Source organism: Bemisia tabaci, chromosome 9 (genome assembly GCF_918797505.1).
Source record: "Bemisia tabaci chromosome 9, PGI_BMITA_v3".
Classification (NCBI taxonomy): Eukaryota; Metazoa; Arthropoda; class Insecta; order Hemiptera; family Aleyrodidae; genus Bemisia; species Bemisia tabaci.
The window spans coordinates 24830915-24855615 of NC_092801.1; the positions used below are offsets into that span (position 1 = coordinate 24830915).

A 24701-nucleotide genomic window follows, 5' to 3' on the forward strand; every position below is an offset into this window, starting at 1 on the left:
ATAACATTCTTGCAATACTGTAATCGTGTTGGTTCCTCTTTTGCTAAATGCGATCCAAATGTAACCCCCATACACTGGTGTTAAGACCCAAGGCTCGTGAGAGCAAAAACGATTAATCTTATAGTTTTTAGCAAAGACCTGTATTCTGAAAAATTTACATGAAATTCAACTATCCTTAAGTCAATCGCTCAACACACAATTGAATGCCGGAGCCCATGCATAGTGAATCTAATCAGTCAGAGAGGTCGGACATGAAATTTTTTACTAAAACTGCAAATTTTAATGTTAAAATCGTCACATTTTAAATTTTAAGGGGTGCTTCTTGAAGAAATTTACACGAGAAAACCACTGAAACCACTTTTAGAACCTCAAAATTTTATGTAAACGGAGTTAAAGGCGTTTAAAGTTTCCAAATTTTGTTCGACTTTTCCTATGACTCGACCACCGTGCCACGTGCAAATGACGCACAGTCACAAACGGACCCAGGTAGAAAGGATGAAATTTAGAGCATAGCACTTGTATTACTACTGGATCTTCAAAGTTTTTTAGCGCACCAGAAAGCAATGAAAATAGGATTTACAATAAATACTTTTTACTAGAAGCCTCTACATTAATTTTGACGATATAAACCAGATAAACTTTCCTCCTGAACTACCCTCCTTTATAATTATGTTACTGAAATTTTTTTGGTACTACCTCGGAAGGGTGCCACAAGAAACGCATTCACAACCAGAAGAGAAAAGTGAATCTCTATCATCTTAAATTACTCTAGGCAAGGGGAAAACAAATACTACTGGCAGAAAACTAAAGGTCCCGCGGCATCGAAAGTACGAAAAATGGGGGAGATAAAAAAGAGAAATAAAATGAAAAATCGATGTATGCACGATTGCCAATTTTGTCGAAAAATTTACATATTTCCTGATCGTGAGAGAGTAAGATACAAATTCAGTCAACAACTTGGAAACGATGTCTCTTTAGAAATAAAAAAGGCTCGAGAGATGTATACAACAGAAAACACGTAACCCTGTCTCTGGGCATAGTATTTTTTTTCTGCTAGGAAGGGGGGGGGGGGCTTTCAATTTCGAGCGAAAATAGAATGACAGTGAATTGTCTGAGTTTGGAGGAACATGATATGCGTCAAACTTTAGAGGTTTAAAAAACGCAGCACGTCACATTTCCTTCTGAATAGGAAGAAATGCAACCAATAAAACAAAGGAAATAGTTGCTCTCTTCAGCACGCGCGCATAGGGGCACTGTTGATCGTTCATTTCTGGGTGTAACGTGTTTCCTGTATGGAATTTTTTCGTTTTTTCGGATTTCACGAAATCAATTGCAGCTGAAACGGTATAACCGACGGAACTTCCAAAAAGCCATACCCTCAATAAGTACTGCCGTGCTAAGGAAAAACGCCGTATGAACATTCGAGAGTTGCCAAATTTCTTTCGATAAATTGTTTATTCTTTAGGAAAGCTGTGGATATTTTTCCTTGAAATTTACAGGAGCTTTAGGTGAAATTGCGAATAAAATTATCTGAAAAATTGGAGGAAAATATTCATAAGTTTATCAGGGTATTCGTGTTTCATCAATCAAATTTGGCAACGCCCGAAGGTTCATACGGCGTTTTTCCTTAGCACGGCAGTGTAGGTTTCTTCAGCTAGGAAAAACCCCAACTCGTCATCAACACCAGTGCAAAATGATCGGATACTGGCCTCACGAAAAAATAAATAAATTGAAAAAAAAATAATTAAACTTTCACTATTTTTACATTTTTAGGAGCAGCCTTTCAAAATTGGGAATACTGGATTTTTTGTTGACCCATATGTCGACGTTGCCCTAGTTAAAAATAAGCATGAGTGTCATTAGTGGCACTTTTTTGACTTAGCGCACACTAATGGACATCGTGTTCTAGTGTTATTTTTGGTTGATCGAGGAAGTGAAACACAAACCAATCCAAATTTTGTGTTGATATTTCTGGTACAGTTTGTAGTGAGTTTTGCGCAGAAAATAATGATGAGACTGTGACTCCCAAGAAGCAACCGAAAGCTTGGGTTATTGTGTGTTTTACATCCCGCAGTGACCAAACTTTTGTATTGAGCTTTCTCCCTGTGTAGTAGTACGGTGGAAGCCCAATTATCCGGCACTCAACTTTCCGACCTCCGTATTATTCGACACCGTGGCAACGGTACATTTCACATTCATGAAGGAGAAATGACCTTTGCGTGTGTTGCATTTGTCAGATTTTCAAAAATTTCACAGCGCAAATAATAGAATTCTTTCCTTTCTAACATCAAGTCTGCCATTTTACTCTTCATTTGCGGTCATATTTGTCGTAATTGCATGGTGCGTGTTTTGGTTTCTGGCATGATTAGCAATTTTTTCCGTTCGATCAGTGTTGTCTACTGTTTCAGAAATAGATATTCTTTGATTTCAAATGCACAATTTGGTGCAATATGATGTTCAACTTTACATCAAGGCCGATACTTCCAGTAATTACTTGAAATTTAGTTTGACATCAGCACGCAATATAAAAGGAACGCCTCTAGACTGAAACAATAGTGATTTGCGTGGTTAATATACTAGCAGACGTTTTTCCAAGAATAGGAGGTAGTAAGATTTTTCCGTCAAAAACTCGAGATCACAATTATGAACAACTCGCTTATCAAGTCGCTTTACCGAAAATGTTGTGTCTGTATTTTCTTCAAAACGAAGGTTTTATTTTACCTTTACTTGCAAATGTGCGAATTTGCAAAGAGTTCAATAATTGACGCATCTATGCTATGCTGCCGTCCTGAGGAAAAACGCCGTATGAACATTCGAGAGTAGCCAAATTTCCTTCGAAAAAATGCTTATTTTTAAGGAAATTTATGGACTTTTTTCCTTGAAATTTTCAGGAGCTTTAGAAGAAATTACGAACAAAATGATCCGAAAAATTGGAAGAAAAATATTCATAAGCTTACTTAGAAATGTATGTTTTATTAACGGAAAGACGGAATTAGGTCTGAAGGCTCATATAGGGCGTTCTTCCTTAGTACGGCAGTACTAGGGACCATTCAAAAAGGCATTAATCTAAATGGAATCACGAAATCAAGTAGATCTTATGCACAAAGTTCCTCTTGATTTATTTAATGTATACTATAAATACTTCTATATGTACATATCCTCCAAAAATGCCATTTCATACTTTAACTAAAACCGCCCATTATTCTTTACATTGACTAGTTAATGTATACATTAACTAAATTACGCACTTGAACGGTAACATATTATACTATACGACTATATATACAGAGAAAAATCATGCCATATAGAGAGCTCTAATGAGAAGAATACCAAACGTGACACTAGGAGAGAAAAACAGCTAAGCTGACATTGCTTGAACGGGAAAAAATGAATAATTTTGACTACTAAGTGCACCTACTATCTTAACCTATTCGTGAAACTAGTTTTGTGACTTATGAAATGAACACTTCTCTTTTTTTTCTGTCATTCACATTCGCATCGAAACCTTAAAATGTGTTGATGAATGCTTAAAAAATAGAGAAGGCAAGTGTAAATTAAGAATAAAAATAAATTTTAAAAAATGGATAAAGAAATTAATAAAAAATACAGGAGCAAGCCTTAAAAATTTAAGACAAATTATATCAAATTTATAAATTTCATAAGCACGTTACGTGCGTGCACAGTTATATTATCGTATCGTCACATTAGAAATTATAATCTGAACAGGGACCAATTCTGAGCTTGAAAGAGTAATAAAAGTAACAAGTGACAAAATTCAGAAACACTCACTAAATAAAACCCGTACGGATGATGAGCCTGCAGGGATGCACATCTCGATTTGCAGCATTGCAGACTTCCTGCCATACTTCATTTTCTACCTGGAAAAATACTGAACATCATTTCTTGAAAACTTCGGTAATTTTTCTTCTCCATGTGAAGAATATTCTGTAAACGTCTCAAGTCATAATGATGGTCTCCTTATAAAAAAAAAGTGGAGATTTCAAACCGCAACCGATTTAGGTACGCATTTTTGAAATTCCACTGTCAATATCTATAAGAGTTTACCTTGAAAGACCACGATTTTTGGCCATGACAGCATGTAAAAATATCACGAAGAAGACATATTAGTAAGAAGACTTGACTAGCTTTTCACGTGAGAAGTACTGTCAAGTTTTTTTTTTTTTTTCGATAGGTAAAACTGCGACTTAGGTTTTTGAATTTCGAAAACTATTCCTTTCAGTTACGGGAGGGTTCCTATCAACCCTCCTATGGCACAAGCAGAGTAAATAAGATGATCTGCGAATTCTGAACTGATGCATAACCAGACAGTTCATGAATTTGAGATGATTTATGGCACTTATCAACATTCAACTTCTACGGGCGATTCTTCATTTTATTATTGTGAATGGGGAGTTTATTTCATAGCTTTGAAGACCTAATCTGCATCTTCCTTTAGCGATTAGGACATGACCCTATAACAAACGATCAAAGTATATAATTTATAAAATCATGACAACTTTACATTAAGAGCCGCTTTCACAGCACCCTTTGGCGCTTGCGACACCTAACTGTCACAGTCTCTTACCCCTCTAAAACCATTCAGAAAGTTGATACTTTCACCACCTTTTTACTAAGTATCCCTCTTTTCCTCCCCCGGTAGGAACCCAATCAAACATCTTTTTAGCAGCTTTTTCAACTTTATATGTTTGACATGCCCATGCAAGACTAGCGTCTTGGCCATGACGTCGAATACGACGATGTCGTCATTGAATTAATTCCACGATCTGACACACTCTAATCATCACGGACTTGATTCCATCTAAAAATGTTTACTGATCTCCTCCAAAAATCCATCCTCGTTGCTATTATCATGTTCTGTGTCTGTTTGCATGTTGTGCCATACTGCCGTGCTAAGGAAGAACGCCGTATGAGCATTCGAGAGTTGCCAAGTTTCTCCTGATAAAGTGTTTATTGTTCAAAAGCCCTTTCCACCTTCCTGTAAGTGAGAGTCAACGATTGCACAAATCATGAAGATTTCAAGCGGGCTGGCCCTCCATTTCTTAAGTTACATGATTAGAAAAATAAGGAGCAAGATATTTTCGACAATATCCAGAAGTTTTTATGAGTGACAGTTCGACGGTGTAAGTCGGCAATCACTTAACTCGGTTTGCGGCGTCGCAGACTTCCTGTCATACTTTATTTTTCAAACGAAAAACTACTCAACGGCAATTCTTTAAAACTGCCATGATTTATCTTCTCCGTGCGAAGAAAATTCTGTAAAATCTTCAAGGTTTGATGTCAATTTGTTCTCTTTTGAAAAAATAAGATAAAGGCAGAGATTTTTTCACACACCGCAAACGAGATATGTGCCTGCGGACTTACCTCCATTACCCCTCACGTGTTGCGCTACTTTAATGCCCACGTGTCACGACTTTTGCGTGGGATCATTTTTTTATAACCTCCGTGTAATTTAGACTTTTTTAAGAGGAAAAAAACCACTCAAAGCAAGAAAAATAGTTTTGAAGAAAACGCAAGCAAGGTTTTTTTCCCGAATAATTCGTGAGTTTGTTTGCGCAAGACCTAAGACATAAAAGCTCATTTGGACGTATTTCTGTCAAACGGAACTAAGCGCCAATTTGAGTTATTTTTGAGGAAATTAGAATGCCGGATAGCGCGTTCTGTCAAACGGAACTAAGCGCCATAGAAAAGCATTGCGAGTATGGGACGGAATGTGCCCGACGTCCGATTCCGCCGCCAATCCAAGCCCCCCTATCTCCCTTCCTCCCCCGATGGCGCTTAGTTCCGTTTAGACAGAAACTTTTTCATAAGAAACAATAGTCAAATTGCAAATTCCTCACACATGCAACATCTTTATTACTGCGTATTCTACATCGCAATTTTGGATCGAAAATGTATCGAAAAACTGACCGAAGTTCGGCACACATCGGGCTCGGAACTCGTCGAGCAGAAAATGGCGCCAGCTTTCCCATTTACATTAGACTACGCACACTATATAAGCACGGTCGTTTTGCTTAAATGCGTAAATCACAAAAATCCAAGGTTTCTGCTGGTAAATTTGTGGTTTTAGGTTACAAGGGGACCTCGACCTCTCTTGGACGTGTAACATTTTAAAGGGCACATTTCCTACAAAAAGGTAAGCCCAAGTAGTCCTAACGCCAAAAAAATCCATGATTCCTTCAATTCATGATGTTGCTTCGGCCCTCTTTTAAAAATTAAAAAAGGACCAGATATTTCGAAACACCGCAATTGAGATACGCCGTTTTGCAGTCTCACCGTCGATACGGGTATAGGCACCCTATTACGTGCGAATGAGATCCATTACTTGCAGCATAATTTGACTCATAATTGCACGGTGCTTGTTAATTTTTTACTTGAATAGTCATTTTTCTCCGTTTAATCATTGTGTTGTCGATTTTTAATCGTGAAATGAGGGGCTTGGAGGAAAAGGCGCATAAGAGCAGTTTTTACTATTTCACATAGGTTAAAAGTTTCGAAATTACATGGGTTAATTCTAATGGCAGACAAAAAGTTCGAACTGACTTTTTCATGCTTAAAAATGGGAATTAGCGAGCGAATTTTTCGCATTATATGCATTGTGACTAGTTTTACTTGAAATCCTTAATATCTCAATTTTCCCAAAAACCACACATACACGCCGTCTCCTCCAAGCCCCTCAAATATACTTTCATTTCAAATGTGCGTTATGGTCGAATTTGTGTATTTGATACAATTTTTCATCGCTGTCGCTGTCCTTGGTGATTTCTACGATCTGGTTTAAATTTAGTACGTACTTTAAAAGTAACGTTTTTAGACGGGTAAATTTTTCCAGTGAGGGAAACTAAATACTTGCTCATTTGTGGGCCGCTTAATGAACCTGAGGCGTGGCGTGCTTTGCGATATATCGATAGATCTTCCATTAAACCTATATGGAAGAGGATGGTTAATCAGCGTGTTCGCATCGAACACCTTAATAATCGACTCTTTGCCATAGCTCTCAACAGGGAATTATCGAAAATCGATTATTCTTGACTCGCCACTGAAATAAACGCACCGTTCTGTAGGGAAAATGAGCCGAAAGGACGCAATTTTGTTTTTACGCGTCGAAGGGCTACGTCATGACAGCGCTATGAGTTGAGAGGTGTCAATGAATCCAATATTTTGCGTCACGCATTTTATGAACGGCCTCTTACGGCTTGCAAACTTATTTTGGGGGAAAATGTGGCCTGTTTCCGATACATGACAGCCGCTTTCATACCAATTTTGCAATTTTTCCTTCTTCTCTTTTCTTGTAAATTTATCAATTTTAACGGACATCAATTGTCTTTTAGATTTGTCCATAATTTGTTAAAGGCATTCGAGTAAATTTTGAGAGCTGATTCCGAGAATGACGTCCGTTTTCGAGGATCAGCTCGATTTTCCCTGGAAAAATCAGAATTCCCCCTAAAAATAGAGTTTTACCTGAGAAAACCCCTATGACTTGGCTACAGGGGTGTTGTATTAAATCAGTTACCATGGTCTACCTCAAACAGAACACTTAGGTGAGTTTCCACTTTGCAGTAGGAGTCCATGAAACCGACGGCTCCTTCTGCAAAGACATTAGATATTAAGTACTTAATTTATTCGCATTTGCAACTTGTTGCATCTGCCTCATTTTTTTATTGTATGTATGCCTGTATGAATGATGAGAATAACGTATAGGATTGTATTTAAAAGCGTAGGTTAAGGTATGAATGTCATTTATTAACAAAATCTTGTTACATTAGTCATAAGATTAGCTGTAAGCTTAAATTAACAATTATATAATTAATACCCCGCAAGGGGCAGTGGTACAATTTTAATTTAATAAAAAAAAAATAAAAAAAAACCTGAGAAAAGTCATTGCTCCGAAAATGAAAAGTCCGAAAATGACGTTCGTTTTCCATCCCCAAGTAGCAGTGATCGCGATAAATAGCGATTTTATCGGTCGATTATCGCGATTATATCGGTTGCAAAATATCGAGATATTATCGCTTAAAAAATCGCGATGTACTGCGATTAAATCGCTACACATCGCAATTTTTGGTTTGATAAAATCGCGATCAATTTTCGTCGATAAAATCGAGATTAAATCGCCATTTATCGCGAGTTTTATTTCGAAAATATCACGATAAATTGCCGGGTGATAAAATCGCGATAAGATCAAGGATAATTGCTCAGATGTTGTGGATCCTGACGATTTTGTCGCCGATAAAATCGCAATATACAGCGATTTTTCTGTTGCGAAATACTACTTGGGTCCGCTCGATTTTTCCCGGAAAAATTAAAATTCTCCCTAAAAATCTAGTTTAAACCCACTTTTCCTGGTAATCTGCGCACGATGGAGAAAAACATAGGTTACTTTCGAATTTAGCAGCCGTGTATTGCATGCCTGTAAATATTTCCTTCCCTTTCCTAATTTCAAGGTTTTTCTGGTCAATTTCGTCCTTCCGCCCATGCCATCATGTAAAGCTCATCCTATTATTTTGCATCGGAAAGGAGAGGCATTTGGCTCTCTCAGACTGCATTTGGGGTTACCTCCACTCAATTTTCGCTGCTTAGGTCGAAAATTATCTTAGTGTTCTTCCAAAACCTACGCAATTTTTGAAAAATCGACTTTTAAGAAACATGTTTTTTTCCAGCTCAGAGAAACCCTTCCTTTTTGAAAACTTGATTTTTCAAAGGTTTTGAAATAAACCAAGATTATTTGCGTTTTTAGCTGCAAAAATTGAGTGGGAATAACTTTATTTGCTATCTGAGACTGAAGGGAAAACATGTCCCCTATATACCCGACGCAAAATAGTCTGATGAGCTTTACATGTTGGTTTATGGGCGGAAGGAAGCCCTTGACCGGAAAACCTCGAAATTAGGAGTAGAAAGGAAATTTCTACAAGTACGCAATACATGATTTCCAGTGTATTTTTGGCTGTTAAATCCGGAAGTGACTTGAGTTTTTCTTTATCCTGCACAGTGCAAAGTAACTTTTCTCTGGTAAAGCTCGATTTTTATGGAGAATTCACGAGCAAGTCTTAGGTCAAACGATTCGTATTGACCAGTGTCGATCATTTCATTGAACCCAAGTAATATGAGTTCAATCCTTCACAGATGTTTTAAGGGAGACATGAACGTCAAACAAGTTAAAAAAAATGCAACATAAAAGTCTTTCTACAGCGTGCTTTTTTTGTTTAAAAAACAAAAAAAAAAAAACTATATCAAACAAGAGACTTGTAACGAATTCAATATTTTGTACTTACATATATCAAATGCATGAACGCCACGAATGGAAGACAAATTAAACTTCATATAGAATAGAGACGATGAGAAAAAACCGAATGTGTTACCAGGTAAAAAAAAATGCCGAGTTGACATTCTTAGTATAGAGCAGTGATACGTGTTATTTTGTTGCTTCTCCCTGTAAATTTACCGATGATCCGTTTTTAAATGAAGGGTGTGAATCGGGCACTTCACAGGCGGCTGAAGGGAGTGAAGGGAGATACAAACAATAAGAAAATTAACCAAAAAGAGTACTAAAATGTGGCATAGTTGGGAGAGTGGAGCAATGTACATTCAATTTTCCCGCACTTTAAAGTAAATGGAAACGTAGTTTACGTTGTATACTTGAAATAATACCCGTTGGGAACGAGAGGAAGGACTGAGTATAGAGTGTAATGGAAAGTTATAATAAGTCTGGCAAAATATCCAGTCTTGATAGGGCATTCAAAGACGATAAATTTTAGAGACCAACAACTGGACTACATTTTGCAATCAGGAACCATTATTTCTGGTTCATTTTAGAAACAACGTATTGACGGTGTAAGTCGGCGATCACATAACTCGTTTGCGGTGTCTGAAAATCTCCGCCTCTATATTATTTTTTAAAGGAGAACAAATGGACATTATTCCATGAAGTTTTTGCAGAATTTTCTTCACATCGAGAGGAAAAATCACGACAGTTTTAAAGAATTGTCGTTGAGAAGTTTTCCGTTTAAAAAATGGAGTATGATAGGAAGTCTGCGACGTCGCAAACCGAGTTATGTGATTGCCGACTTACACCGTCGAATACGCTAATGGTTTCCCTAGGTAGAAAGGTGCTTTCACGGAAGGACCAGAGCTAGTGGTTCTTTATTGCAGAATATAAACCAACTGAGAATGTAAGCAATATCATCGGGTGAGGTAAAATTATAAATTCGAAAATCAATGCTACTTTTCGATAACGATGAATGGCTTGTTGAGCGAAAAATCAAATGAAATTCGCCTGATGATGACTTTTGAATTGTGGAATCAGCACCTTGTTGAGCGATTTTCTGTACATTGGGTCAAGTTGCTTAACTTGTCGTTCAACTCTTTGGTGATCAGTCATCATTGCGTCACCTTCTGGCCAAAGTATTACATGCGCCAAGCGACATTTAAAAATTTTCGCCGTCATTTTATTTTTTTAACAGAGAAATTGTTGGTTGAATCTGTTTGAAAATTTCATTAAATGTTATCGGCATCACAAAGAAAATTCAGTGAAATTTTCGGACAGCTTCGTTGAACAATTTCTCTGTAAAATAATAAAATGGCGGCAGAAATTTTTAAACGTCGCATGGCGCTTATGATACTTTGGCCTTTAGGCGCGACGACGATAGGGCGAAGCTAAGTATTGACTTCCGGAAGTAACTTTTACATTTTAGGGAAGTAAGTATCACGAGGTCTCCAAAATCCATTGGCTATGAGGAAATCGCAGTACTGATTGCATCGTCACATGGTACATTGTAAAGGCACGATGTATCAGACATTATTAAATCTCTTTGCAAAATGAGTTTAAATAAAACGATTAACTGACAATAAGAAATGCAACGAAATGTACGTCATTAGTTTTTCAATTCTTTTATTGCATGTATTTTTTTTTTTAAAATAGGTTTTCTCTGCTTGGAGATGTCCTTAGAACAACTTTGAGATATTAACTGCGTGAGACTTCTTTATTTCACTAACGTAAATGGCCCTTTCACCGTCCAGCAACGTTTACCGGCCCCACAGTGACCCTTTTTGACTAAATAATGACCCTGAAAGAAGAAAGAAAAACAGTTAAATCTTAGTATTTTTAAAAGTGCTAAGGAAAAACGCAGTAAGAACCATCAAGTGTTGCTAAATTTCCCCTTAAAAATGTTAATTTTTGAAGAACGTTATGAATTTTTTTCCATGCAATTTTCAGATACTTCAGATCAAATTACGAAAAAAATTCTCTGAAAAATCAAAAGACAAATATTCCCACATTATCTTGAAAATCCGTGATTTCTCGAAGGAAATTTGGCAACGTCTAAAGGCTTAAATGGCGTTCTTTCTTAGCATAGAGGTATAGCTTGAGACATGCATCTTGCTGCTTTGGAAAAACGCCATATGAAACATTAAGTTTTGCCAAATTTCCTCCTGGAAACTGTTTAGGTATTTTTGAAGAAAGTTATGAATATTTTTCCTTGAAATTTTTAGACACTCCGATCAAATTACGAACAAAAATTCTCTGAAAAATTGAAAGAAAATTATTCACAAATTCGCCTGAAAATCCGTGATTTGTCAAAAGAAATTTGGCAAACGACTGAAGGCTCATCATAAAGCGTTCTTTCTTAGCACAGCAGTATAGCTTGAGGCACGCATTGAGCTGCGCCGTCAAGCCGTACGAAATGGATCGAGTTCAGCGGTGAGGTTGTGGCAAGTCCCATCAACTTGCGGACCACAAGACGTTGGGTTTAAAGTTTTATTCATCCAGAACTCTAGCAGTAAAATAAAAGCAAACTCCTAATTTTGCATTGAAAATATGTTTTCAAAAATTTGGATTTTTTAAAAGAGATTTATGAAGGATAAGGCAACCAGCGGGTCTGTCGTAAACTTTTGCCGGAATGAAAAGCACATTTATTCCTTCAGTTAATCGCTAAATAGTCGCCTTGACTTCATCGTGAAGATGTGAAAATCACTCTGAGCTTCACAATCTATGTAAACAATGGACCACTAGACAAGGCACGAATTTAAGCGGTCTGATATATGTTCTTTAACCAAAATTTCACGTAGAAAACGATTCACACAACGAAAATTACTGAAACCAATTCCTAACGAAGATATTAACGTTTTTATTTCACATTGGTTACGAGGAATTTGAACTGCCCGCTCACAAAAAAACTCGAAGCTCAACGTGAGTCAAATCGTGCACTACAACGGTTTCAGCAAGCTTCTCAATCGAGCAATGTTCATTTCTCACCATGTGTTGTTCAAACTATTAGCAATTTGCTATAGCTGAGCCAAAACGTCAAGATTGAGGTTGTCAGATTTTTATATCGCAGAGACTGTCATGATAACGTTTAGCGTGCGATGTGAATCACGTAGAGCATTGAGTTTTCATGAGCGGGTGGTTTGAATTCACGCATCAAGAATCATTAATATCTTTGTAAGGAGTAAATTTCGGTAATTTTCGTTGTGTGCATCGTGTTTTACGTAAAATTTTGGTTAAGAAACATGTATCATAATGTTGAAATTCGTACCTTATCTAGTGGTCCATCGAGTATTTCTGAAATTCTCGTTTCAAAACATAGACCACGAAAAAATCATGATCTAGGCACAGAGAGGTATGCTGCCGTGTTACGGAAGAACGCCATATGAACATTCGAGATCTGCCAAATTTCCTTTGATGAAATACGAATTTCCTGGTAAACTTGTAAGTATTTTCCTGAAATTTTTCAAAAATACATATTCATAACCATCCTCAAAAATAAACAATTTACTGAAGGAAATTTGGCAACTCTCGAATGTTCATACAACGTTCTTCCTTAGCACGATAGTACGGGTTGTACGGGTCACTCACCTTTCAGAACTTCTCGCGAAACTAAGGATGGTCGCTGTCATAAGACAAAATTCCTCTAATAAAAATTACCTACGCAAGTACCTCTTCTCGTGTAACGAAATTTTGAAAACAGATAAGCGCATACGACGAATAATTTGATTTTACGTGGATGTAAAACGTAAGCTCCCTACACTGAAAAAAAAGAGGTAGGGGCCAAGCCCCAACTGATGGATGATGTGGACATTTCCAATTAATTGTGGCAATACCCCAATTAATTGTGATAATACCCCGATTAATTGTGGTAGTACCCCCATAAATTAGGTCACTAACCCAAATGTTGCGGCGCTACCTCAACTTGAGTTGCGATACTACCAAAATTAATCAGAAATGTTCATATCATCCAACAAATTGGGTTAGTACCACAATTTTAGGGGATAAATCCTCACACTTTTTTTCCGAGTGATAACCGACCCGCGGTCCAACCCTCTGAAGCGCTTTGCGCCTCAGCTCAGGCGCGCAATGCGTTGCAAGGTCCCATCCTGTAAAACGTGTATTTAAAAGAAAAGTTGTGAATATCTTCCTCTAGAATTTTCAGGTATTTTAAATTAAATTAAACTGTGAAATAAAACTTCAAAAATTCCAAGGAAACCTATTTAAAAATCTCCCGGAAATTTGTTTTTTATCAGAGATTATTTCTCAACACCGGAACGCGCGTTCTTCAGCGTTTTTCCGTTGAGCGGCAGCACAGTACTCGAATCAGTGGCGATTCTTGAAAGTTGACAACACTTTTTTTCCTCAATTTAAATATATGTAAAACAATCGATTATTTGTGAGGCAGCTTGCCTCACATAAAATCGATATTTTCAATGGATTCAAACGGAGAAAAAACAATGTAGTCAACCTCCGAAATCCCGACTGTCTTGAATTTGTAACAAACCAAATATTTACCTCCAAACCCCAGGTAGGGCCCCAACTATTCCGGATTATCCAAGCGTCTGAAATCAAAATTTAAGGAAGTAATTAAATTATAGATATTATCAATATTTTTCACTTTATTTTTGGAATGTTATGATAACTTTTCCTGGGAAATTCTCAGATGTTTTGGATTCAACCGTAAAAAAAGGCTCCATAAATTACAAGGGAAACTCTTTCAAAAATCTCTTGGAAATTCGTATTTTAGCAGAGGGAATTTTAACACATTAAATTATCATATCCTAAATTAAATCCCAAAATAATTACATTATTGGAATCATAAAACATTTTTATACTTTACGAAAATTTACCCAATAGTTTCCCCTCTGAAGTAAAAATTAGCACTGGGGATTCTGAAACACGGCAACTTTTGTGTGAGGAAAACCCATATGGGGAAAGAAAATGCCATAAAATGATATTGATTTGTTTTCCCTTAAACAATTAAAATGAGACCGGAGATTTTTAAACGCAGAAAACGAAACGTGTTCTGGTAGTTTCACGTTTCACCCACCATCAAAATGTGTTAACCTAGTAGCAGATATCGTCTACGTGAGAAAGCTCCTTCAGTTTGCGGCATAGGCAACAAGCACACCGTTATGCGCTAATAGTTATGTATTCGAAAAAACACGTTTATTTCGTTTAACAAGCTTTGCAAATAGGATCTTCTTTCAGCGTTAAGGAGTCTCCCAGACATTCCCTCGCAAAGCTGGATGGGTATCCGATTTTCTGCTTATTGTAGGTATAGGTCTAAATTTCATGGATGTATCATGGACGAAGAGGTCGCCCGATGAAAGGGTGGCGACAGGGGGTTTTAGAAGAAATGAGGGTGTGCATACTCCCTGAAGAGCTTTTGGGAGAATAGGGAACTTAGGCGGCTATGTGTCGCAGAGCGCCAGAGAGCGCTATAAAAGCGGCTTTATATGTATATCATGATTTGGTAATTTTCAGTCTCTTTCTAGGTCTGAAACTGGCATAAACATGAGTCTGAAGACAGCTATAATGGCAAAAGATTCGGATTTCCCGGCGTTTGATCGAAAACCAGCATTTTTCGCTAAAAGCGGCCTTTATACCCACATTTAGCCTAGTATTAGATCCATAAAGAGACCAGACCAGATCATAATGCATTTCGAAAAATATGGACTTGATACATAGCACTATCAAAGCTAGCCATCAAAATATCAAGGTCAGGTGTTGAGATTGGCTTATTTGATGACTTGGACCAAACAAAGTACTTGACCTTGACATTTTGATGATGTGACACAGGCTATTGAGTAAGCATATGCTGCTTGAAATAGGCCAAAAATGTGGGCAATCAATTAATTAATGGGTAATAAATACCTTGATAATGACCAACGATTGCCACAGCATGACCCATATGTTTGAGTTTGTTCGAGCATGCCGCTGACTCGTAAACTCCTGACACATAAAACTGAAAGAAAGTAAATTATTAATTTTAAGATGTAATTAACATGACATTCACACATCCATTGATCAAATATTTGAGGATAACCTCGAGGATTAAGGACTAAGTTCATTGTTTGTTTATAGTTCATCGCTTCTATGTAGAATAATATTTAAATACAAAGGCACGTGTATCATGGTCACGTTATGAATAAGAAGGTGAAATGTAGTATCAAAAGGAAATCGGCCGGTTTTAAATGTTGTTTCGGGACTGAAGACTGAATTTTTAAGACCAGCTGATTCTGAAGTTTACTTTAAAACAGTTTTGCTAGGAATCCTCGGTATTAATCGTTTTCAAAAATTGCATAACTGTCAATAAACAGATATAGAACAAATACAAAAGCAGGGTTGCCACCTGCGTGCATTCGAGTGCAGTTTCGATATCAGTATCGAATGCGATGTTTTCTCTCTAAAAAACCCACGCCTTTATTACGTTTAATTTCTTTGTGAAAATTGGTGAGTGCTTTGGTCTCCTGACAACAGAATTGCGATCTCAAAATTGGAAAAAAATGACGAGTAGCTGAAAAAATGGAACCAATTGATGCGATATATCGCATACCGTTCTGACACAAAAAATGGCGTCCATCGAATCACCTTAAACCTGCAAAAATAATGATAATAAAAGTTCCGGAATTTGAAACTTGTTCCGGGAAACTACATTCTAGAGTACCTGTATAGGGAGAGTATGGACAGATGTGAAACTCCGAAAATCCATCAGGCCTTCACCGATGTCTCCGCGAATAAAGTTAGGGCCCAGAAATGCAGCCAACCTATGAATTTCAATTATCCAGAGCGCTTCACTGATACAATTGTTACGAACTATCGTTTATAAAGCACGTATTTGACTTACTTTTTGCGTAAATTTACTCATTTTTGCGGAGGAACGCTCATTTATGTACATTCTCAGCCATCTTGGTTAGAATTGGAATCTGCAGACTGGCAGTGAAATTTTGTGCGTTAGAAGTTGGTTAGAGGGTGGCTGCACTTTTGGGCCCTAAGCCGTCCATGAACCGATCTGTCCATACTCTCCCCATACAGGTACTCTACTGCATTCCTCAGGCACCGGAGACTTATTCAAGAATCTTTCCTGAAATGCTGAAGAAAGGGCTCTTACTTGAAGTTCGTCTGGAGCATGGACACCCGCCGGAACCGGGGTCCAGTCCAAAGCATCTGCCACGTCTTTATCTCCTTTGATCTCACCGTAATCCCCAATTGACATGTAACCTGGTATATTGGGATTACATTTCTGTGTTTCGGCTACATACGGGTAGTCCACAGCTCTCGAGACTCCGAAAATCTTCATGTGTAGGAGAGCTTTTCCTATGTCACCATTTACGCATCCGTCGTTCTCTGGAACGCAGTCCACCAGATCTGCCAAAATATTGATTTGCGTCGATAAGCCTATTCAGTAGATTTTAATACTGCACATCGAAAATTACGAATATACTATCCGACCGTTTCGCGCTTCACTGCTATGCTAGGGAAGAACACCGTATGAACATTCGAGAGTTGCTAAATTTCCTTAAATGAAATGTGTATTTTTGAGGAAAGTTATTAAAATTAAACTTGCAGCTTATTTCATTGTTTAGCTCACAGTTTGTTCCCTCGATTTCCCGTTTGTTTCGTTCCAATTAGTTTTCGTTACTTTCGGTTTATTACTTTGCAGTTTATTGTATGCACTCAAATTGCCAGGAGACTTTAACGAAAGAGTAAGAAAATATGATACGAATAGAATAAAATAGAATCGACTACTAGACATGCTGCAAACAAGGCATTGGTCAAGGGTTAGAATTTATATATCTCTTACACACATTTTCAACGATCAGGTTGCAGAAAAAAACAAAGAACCCGGTCATTTTCTCCAAACCTTAACGTAAATCAAGCTTTCTCCAAGTCGCACAAATTTAAACTAGGAAAAAAGGCTAAAATTTTAAAAACAGGAAAAGTTTGAAATGCGTCACGATCTTAGATTAAAACTCAGGGCTTCCTCTCACTTGTTTAATACACCATGAGCATCGGTGGCGAGGTGGACATGATAGATTATCGATATTTCCCCATTTGAAATCGGGGTAAAGAATCGATTATTAAGGTGTTCGTTGCGATCGCTCTGTTTATTGATCCTCTTCCAAAGATTTAAATGGTAGATCAATCGATGTATCGCAAAGCATGCCTCGCCACTTATACGCATTCCGACGAGTTCACTGCCCGTCCTCTTCAGCAAAGAAACATAAACCTCTGAGGGAAAGTTCTGAGTTTTAAAAATAGATTGTTATCAAAATCAATTTCAACATTCTTAGAAAAAACGTCAATCTAAAGATTTTAAAACTTTTTTTGAAAAACTCACGCTTTCAATAATTTGTTATTATTCGTTTACTAATTTGTTTCCTAATGTTGTTATTTTACTAATTTGTTTTTTTTTTAAAAATAACATATTAGTGAAAGCGTGAGTTTTTCAAAAAGCTTTAAAAGTTTTAAGACAGCTTTTACTGTTTTTCAAAAATTTCGATTCTTTTATTAAAAGTGTCAATCTAACCTATACAGTCTTCTATTTCCACAAAGCACGTGTAATGTACTGGGTACTGCGCTCGATTATTTAGAGTCTCTAACAGCGCCGTGCAAGATTTAAGAATACAACTATTTTAACGCGAGCGATCGAATTTTGCCTACTCGTTCAGTTGAAGGCGAACTACGTTTCGTGGCGTACTCGAAATACGCCTCGTCGAGCTGTGTCGCAAGGCCCATACTGTCGTCCAAGGCAAGGGAGCCGTAAGTCAATTCTACATTTTTGCAATTAGAAACTATAATATCACTGGTTCCACCATAAAATTAAACTATAATTAATTAGTAGTATAATACTGCCCTGCATAGGGGAAAACGCTGTATGAATATTCCAGATTCAAATTTTCTCCGATTAAATATTTATTTTGGAAGGTAGTTATGCGTATTTTCTCTTGAGCTATTCAGATACTTTAGATGAAACTGCGAACAATATTGTCTGAAAAATTGAACAAGAAACATTCATAACTTTTCCAATGAATTCGTGTTTTCGTGCTCCCATTCTGCCGTGCTACGGAAAAACGACGTAAGAACATTCGAGAGTTGCCAAAGTTCCTTCGATTAAATGTCTGCTTTTGAGAAAAGCTCCTAATGTTTTTCCTTGAAATTTTCAGGAACTTCAAGTGAAATTGCGAACAAATTTATCTGAAAAATTGAAAGAAAAATAGGTATTTACAAATTTCCTCTATAAAGCGTAATGTACCAAAGAAAATTGCTCAACGCCTGATGGCTCATGCGGCGTTTTTCCTTAGCACGGCAGTGAAGTAGTGTGTAAAATCGACTGTGTTCAATTTACAGCTTTTTCTTTCATGTTTTCCAATTTATACCTTTCCATGATCTTAATAATCAACATGTGTCTTCGGTGTTCTTACAACAAAACTTTATCGAAGTTGACGTTTTTTGCTTTTACTGAAGGTTAAATTTGAGCGAATTTACTCAGCAGTGCACGTGACTGTGCGAAATTACCTTGTTTTGAGAGCATAACTACCCTGTTCAATAAAAGAGCCCAGTGCATCTCCACAGCTCCCAAAGCTGCGAACGCCCAACAGCTACCGCATCTTTTATTGCCCAGGTCCTGCGAACAAAATTATTTTCAGGAAAAATTTAAAGAGAGATAGAATTAAGTCCAAGTTTAGAGAGTAACAAACAAGTTCTAAGTCCAGAAGAGAACGAGATGTAAAGAGGAAGGGAAAAAAGGAAATAAAAAGAGGATGAGGAAGAAAAAGGCTAATAAATGGATTGTATTTCGCAATAAGGAACGTAATGCCAACATATATGCAACATATACGAATATATAACAACATATGTGCCATTAGTTTTCCAGAAAGGTGTTTTTACGGAAGAGCCAGAGAAAGTGGTTCTTTATGCAAAACTTAATTCAAATAAATAATGAGAAGATTAAGAGGAAGAATAGGAAGAAGAAGACGGAGCAAAAGAGAACGATGAGATAATGATGAGGAGGAAAAAATCGATCAAGAGGAAGGCAAAAAATAAGAAGGAAGGAATGGAATAAGAAGTAGGAGGCGAGTAAAAAAGAGAAGGAGATGACGAAAAGAAGGAAGACTTGGTATGAAGCCGAAAAAAGAGAAACATATAGAATAAAAAGGAGAAAAATAAGGATAAATAAAAGAAGAGGAATGGAAGAAAAAGGAGAACTAATAGAAGATGACGAAAAAAAAGAGAATGAAGAAGATTAGTGGGAAAGAAGGAGAATAATAATAATGAGGTTTAGGATAAGTAGAAAGAGAATGGGTAAAAGGAGAACTAATGGAGGGAGACGGAGAGGAAGAGAATGAAGAAGATGAGGGAAAAAAGAAGTAAAAAAGGAGAGGGAGGGAAACAATAAGAAGAGGAAGGAGAGCAAGAAGAAGAAGAAGAGGAAGAAGATGAAGATAAGGAAGAGGTAGAAGAAGATGAAGATGATGAAGAAGAAGAAGAAGATGATGAAGATAAAGAAGAGGAAGAAGAAGAAGATAAAGAATAGGAAAAAGAAGAAGATAAAGAAGAGGAAGAAGAAGAAGAAGATGAAGATAATGAAGAAGAAGAAGAAGATGAATATGAAGATCAAGGTGAAGATGAAGATGAAGATGAAGATGAAAATGAAAATGAAGTTGCAGATGAAGAAGAAGAATAATAATAATAAAAAGAAGAGGAAGAAGTAGAGGAATGTATTATGACGCACCTGGTGCTCCGCAGGAGGATAGAGCTCAGGGGGTATCCGCCAATCGGTGATGGGGTCCCCTATGGGGGGGTTCCCGACTATCATGGGAACCCCCTCGCTGGGGCCTGGGTCCATTCTGAAGTTGTGTCGAGGTCGACGCGACATTCCATCCGCCATGGGTCGATACTCAGGATCCCATGTTTTGGCCGGGCGGAATCTGGCAGGGAACAATCTGCGATATCCGCTAGCTGTCCGTTGGAGAGATGGTTTAGAAGATGATCTCTGGGGAGACAGAGACCGAGCACGAGATCGACCGGGTGATCGAGAGCCGGATGGTTTTCTCCGTGGCGGAGATGTGGAACTCCTCTCTTTCCCTTTTCCTTTTCCTTTTCCTTTTCTTGTTAACGTCCGAGTCTGCAGCTGACCGCTCTCGTCGTCTTCGTCGGATAAGTCGCTCGGTGGGTCCTGCTTTCCAATGTATTTTTCGGCGAATTCCTGGCCTAAAATCAGTGAAAATCTAGGATGTAGTGGGAGTGAGGCACATTCTAGGGGAATAGATCAATTAATTGCGCTAGTGAAAAAATCGTGTTTTGATGCTCGATTCTCTTAGATTAGCTAAAGATGATACAATCTATGCAAACAGCAACTTTCTACGCTCAATATTAACCCCCAGTTATTGCCCTTTGAAAAGTCGGGTTTTTGACGTCATCCACCATTGTATATTGACGCACCCTTGGTTTCTTCCACCTTGCTTTCATCAGTCGGTGTGACGCAAATGCACCACATGGTAAGACTGTAAACGCAGAAAACTACTGCAAAGTCCTTGAGGGCGAGAAAAAGCTACAAACTTCGATCACTAGAAAATGGTCTGGGCTTCTGAGCCGTACATTTCTGGCTGCTCATGCATGACAAATTCACTCGGCAAGTGTTCCTGTCACGCAACGTTTCTTCCAAATTCACCCAGAGACAGTTTTTGGTCCGTCCTTTTTTCCCTCATTTCCTCTGTCTCTCTCTTAGTTTCTCATGACAAGCACTTTAAGGCCTTAGGCCAATGCCTGCACACAATCAGACACACCATCCTATTTCTATAATATATCGATACATTTGTGTGGGTTTCCTCCTTTCATATGGGTCAGGGACGGTTCTCTGAAATTTTCAGCAGCGGCGAGGCTTGAGTGATCGATTATCGATATTTCCCCCTTTGAAGCTATGGTAAAGAATCGATTATTAAGGTGTCCGTTGCGAACACCCTGTTTATCGATCCTTTTCCATAGGTTTAAACGGCGGATTAATCGATATACGAGGGCTGTCCCAAAAGAAACCGGACTTTTGTCATAGAAGGCGAACTAAGCGTCGTAATGAAGTTTTCTTGGGCTTTTTTGAAAGCTGATAAGCTACTGAAGATGCTTGTTTTTACAGAATGCAAACATTCGTCTTGGTAAGGAAACTACACGCTTTGGAATAAAGGAAAGTCAAACTCGAGTTGCGATTTTTGTCTTTATGTCAAGAAAAATTTAGATACAACTTAAAAAGAAACCCAGCTTTTAAGTTAAAAACTTCGTTGCTCTCTTATTCAAATGCTTAAGTATAAGGAAATTAAAATTTTAAGCAGCTTACCATGTCATCACCTATCCCCTTCAAAATACTCGCCAGCTTTGTCGATGCATTTTTGCCACCGTTTCTTCAATTGGGAGAAACACTGTTGGAAATCCTCAGGTTTGAATGATCGCAATTCCTTCAAGGTGTTCTCTTGAATTTACCGAAAGGACAAACTGTCAATCGCGAATATTCCAATGGTGTTCTGAGATGATTACGCGAAAATGTCCGCAGAAAAATAGGCCCGAGCTTTGGGGAGAGCTTTGGGGAGTTTTGGGGTTTCTGCATCACGATAATGCACCTGCCCATGCATCCCTCCAAATTCGCGAATTTTGTGCGAAGAATGCCATGAGTGTCCTCACTCATCCCCCTTATTCACCTGACCTGGCTCCGTGTGATTTTCCTTATTTCCACGACTTAAATCTACCTTGAAAGGTCGACGTTTTCAAACCATTCCGGTAATTCAAGAGAACACCTCGAAGAAATTGCGATCATTCAAACCTGAGGATTTCCAACAGTGTTTCTCCCAATTGAAGAAACGGTGGCAAAAATGCATCGACAAAGCTGGCGAGTATTTTGAAGGGGATAGGTGATGACATGGTAAGCTGCTTAAAATTTTAATTTCCTTATACTTAAGCATTTGAATAAGAGAGCAACGAAGTTTTTAACTTAAAAGCTGGGTTTCTTTTTAAGTTGTATCTAAATTTTTCTTGACATAAAGACAAAAATCGCAACTCGAGTTTGACTTTCCTTTATTCCAAAGCGTGTAGTTTCCTTACCAAGACGAATTTTTGCATTCTGTAAAAACAAGCATCTTCAGTAGCTTATCAGCTTTCAAACAAGCCCAAGAAAACTTCATTACGACGCTCCGTTCGCCCTCTATGACAAAAGTCCGGTTTCTTTTGGGACAGCCCTCGTATATCAAAGCTCACCACGTCACAGATTTTCCTGCATTCAACTCTATTGTACAATGGTTATTTGCGAGGCAGCCTGCCTCACTTAGAATCGAATGCATTCAAAATGGCAAACCTCAACGTTGTCAAATTTCAAGAATTCTTACGGATTGTCTTGCACTTACTGCTGAGGTCTGTGAACGGTCCGATCCCGTAAACGACGGAGCCTTTTCTATTTGCATTGAGTTCACTGATTTTGACCAGGTTTTCTTCAAAGATCCGAAGACGTCGCCCCTTCTCCTCTTTTGTACTGTAAGATTTCTCGTAGACATTCATATACCACTCAAATTTTTTATCCAAACTCAATTTGGAAAATTTTTCCTGGACACATGGATACGCCAATTAAAAATGACAAAGTAGTAATAATACAAGTCCAGAAAACGTTTTGGAAGATACATGGTCTGATTTGATCTGCAGAATCCGCCTGACTGCATTTTATGTTGCCTAATTTTCTTACGTGTTTTAATTTATTTAACAAACAACACCTAATTCTTAACGTCCTCAATTTTTTGCGAATTTATCCTAGATTATATAGAATCTAAAAAATTTCAATTTTCTGTGTTACTACATTTTCAATAAGACACTACTTGTGAAAATTTCCCGTCCACTTTTCCAGAGAATTTTCTTTGCAATAATCTCTAAAGTATCAGGAAATTTCAAGCAGAAATATTCATCATTCGTCTCAAAAATAAATATTTTAGGAGGGGAAATTTGACAACTCTCGGATGTTTATACGGCTTTTAGTGTATTTTCCGAAGGAAATACACTATTGCATTCTCCCATGATGTCGGACCCAGACCCGAGACCTTGTGAAGAGCATCGATCACGGGTCGTAGATCACGAAAATATATGCCATTCAAATTCATGTGTATATATATATGTATGTATATATGTATGTATGTATGTATGTATGTATGTATTTCCGCCTTTTGAAGATTTTTCGATTTTTGAGTGGTTATATCTTTCTTACGTTGAAAGATATTTTGACCAATTTTTTTGCATTTTGTAGAGACTCATTAGGACTACTATTCTGCGAAAAAAAATTGAAATTTGAGGCAATAGATTTTGAGGGGTGGGGCTCGAAAGTGGGGGGAGGTGAAATCTTGTCCACTCGATAACTCGAGCGAAAATGAATATTTTGAGCTGAAATTTTTATAGGTGGTAGTTCTCCCCTAGGACTGGTTTGGTATTGAATTTGAGCTAAATCGGCCGAGCCGTTTAAGAATGGCGAGCTTTGAAAGTTTTAGGCGAGGGGTGCGCGGCATGAGGGGAGCCGACCGGAGCAGGGCCGCACAGTGGGTCGGGGGAGAAAGTTTTTGGACAAGCTGATCGTCGCACAGTGGGTCAGGGGAGAGAAGTTTTTGGACAAACTTTTCGTCGCACAGTGGGTCAGGGGAAGGAAGATTCTGGACAAATTGTTCGTCGCACAGTGGGTCAGGTTAAATGATCTGTTCTTGAACAAAATCTCACCATTTAACCGTCACAACCTTTCGCAGCGCGTTCGCTGGCAACGTACTGTGCTGCTCTTATGCCTCAAGAAATTAATTCATTCCCTTACAGATTGATCCCTCCCCCCCCCTTCGGAAAATACACTCTTCCCGCGGTGGACGCGCGGGTCGCTTAAGAAGACAGAACAACTGGAATGGACACTCAAACTAAAAAGCGCGCGCGAAGCGCGCGTCCTGGGGGGCTTGGGGGGGCGAAGCCCCCCCAAAAAACCGGCGCGAAGCGAAGCGGAGCGCCGGTTTTTTCCTTAGCATAGCAGTAAAGTAATCAGACTGATAATGGTTAAATCCATCCATAAGTTGAACGTATTTATGCTGAAGAGAGCTATGTTGATCTCATTAAGCACCACAGAACTATCGATTTTTTAAAAAGCTTATCTACGTCGGCATGAGTTTGGTTTAAATTTAGGAATATATGATCAAGCCCTTTGACTAACCAAAAACTGCTCATTCAATAGGCAAGGACTCAAGGAGACGGCCAAGGGTAAAAATGGTTTCAGGACATTTTGTCAACGATTTTTTGTCCGCACACCTTTTTTGTCTAGTAGTTTACGCCCACACGTAAAATAAGCAACAGTGACTTGGTCCAAGCGTTGTATTTTAGTCGGTATGTAAAGTTATATTGACAATATAGAAATGAGAAATTCAGA

At 38.1% G+C, this 24701-nt stretch overlaps 1 protein-coding gene across 2 annotated transcripts in view; it reads right to left on the reverse strand.

The window, feature by feature from the left end:
• Positions 1-10895: 10895 nt before the first annotated feature.
• The window catches only part of LOC109039209 (uncharacterized), a 30891-nt gene continuing 17085 nt past the window's right edge, over positions 10896-24701 (reverse strand). For both annotated transcript variants that reach the window (XM_072304135.1, XM_019054602.2), the window contains exons 3-9: positions 22672-22867; positions 20019-20497; positions 18803-18911; positions 16395-16651; positions 15158-15248; positions 13796-13842; positions 10896-11081 (exon numbers count right to left, since the gene is read on the reverse strand). In XM_072304135.1, the coding sequence (XP_072160236.1) occupies positions 10998-11081; positions 13796-13842; positions 15158-15248; positions 16395-16651; positions 18803-18911; positions 20019-20497; positions 22672-22867 (1263 nt within the window). In that variant the 3' untranslated portion in view covers positions 10896-10997. The remainder of the gene's footprint in view (positions 11082-13795; positions 13843-15157; positions 15249-16394; positions 16652-18802; positions 18912-20018; positions 20498-22671; positions 22868-24701) is intronic.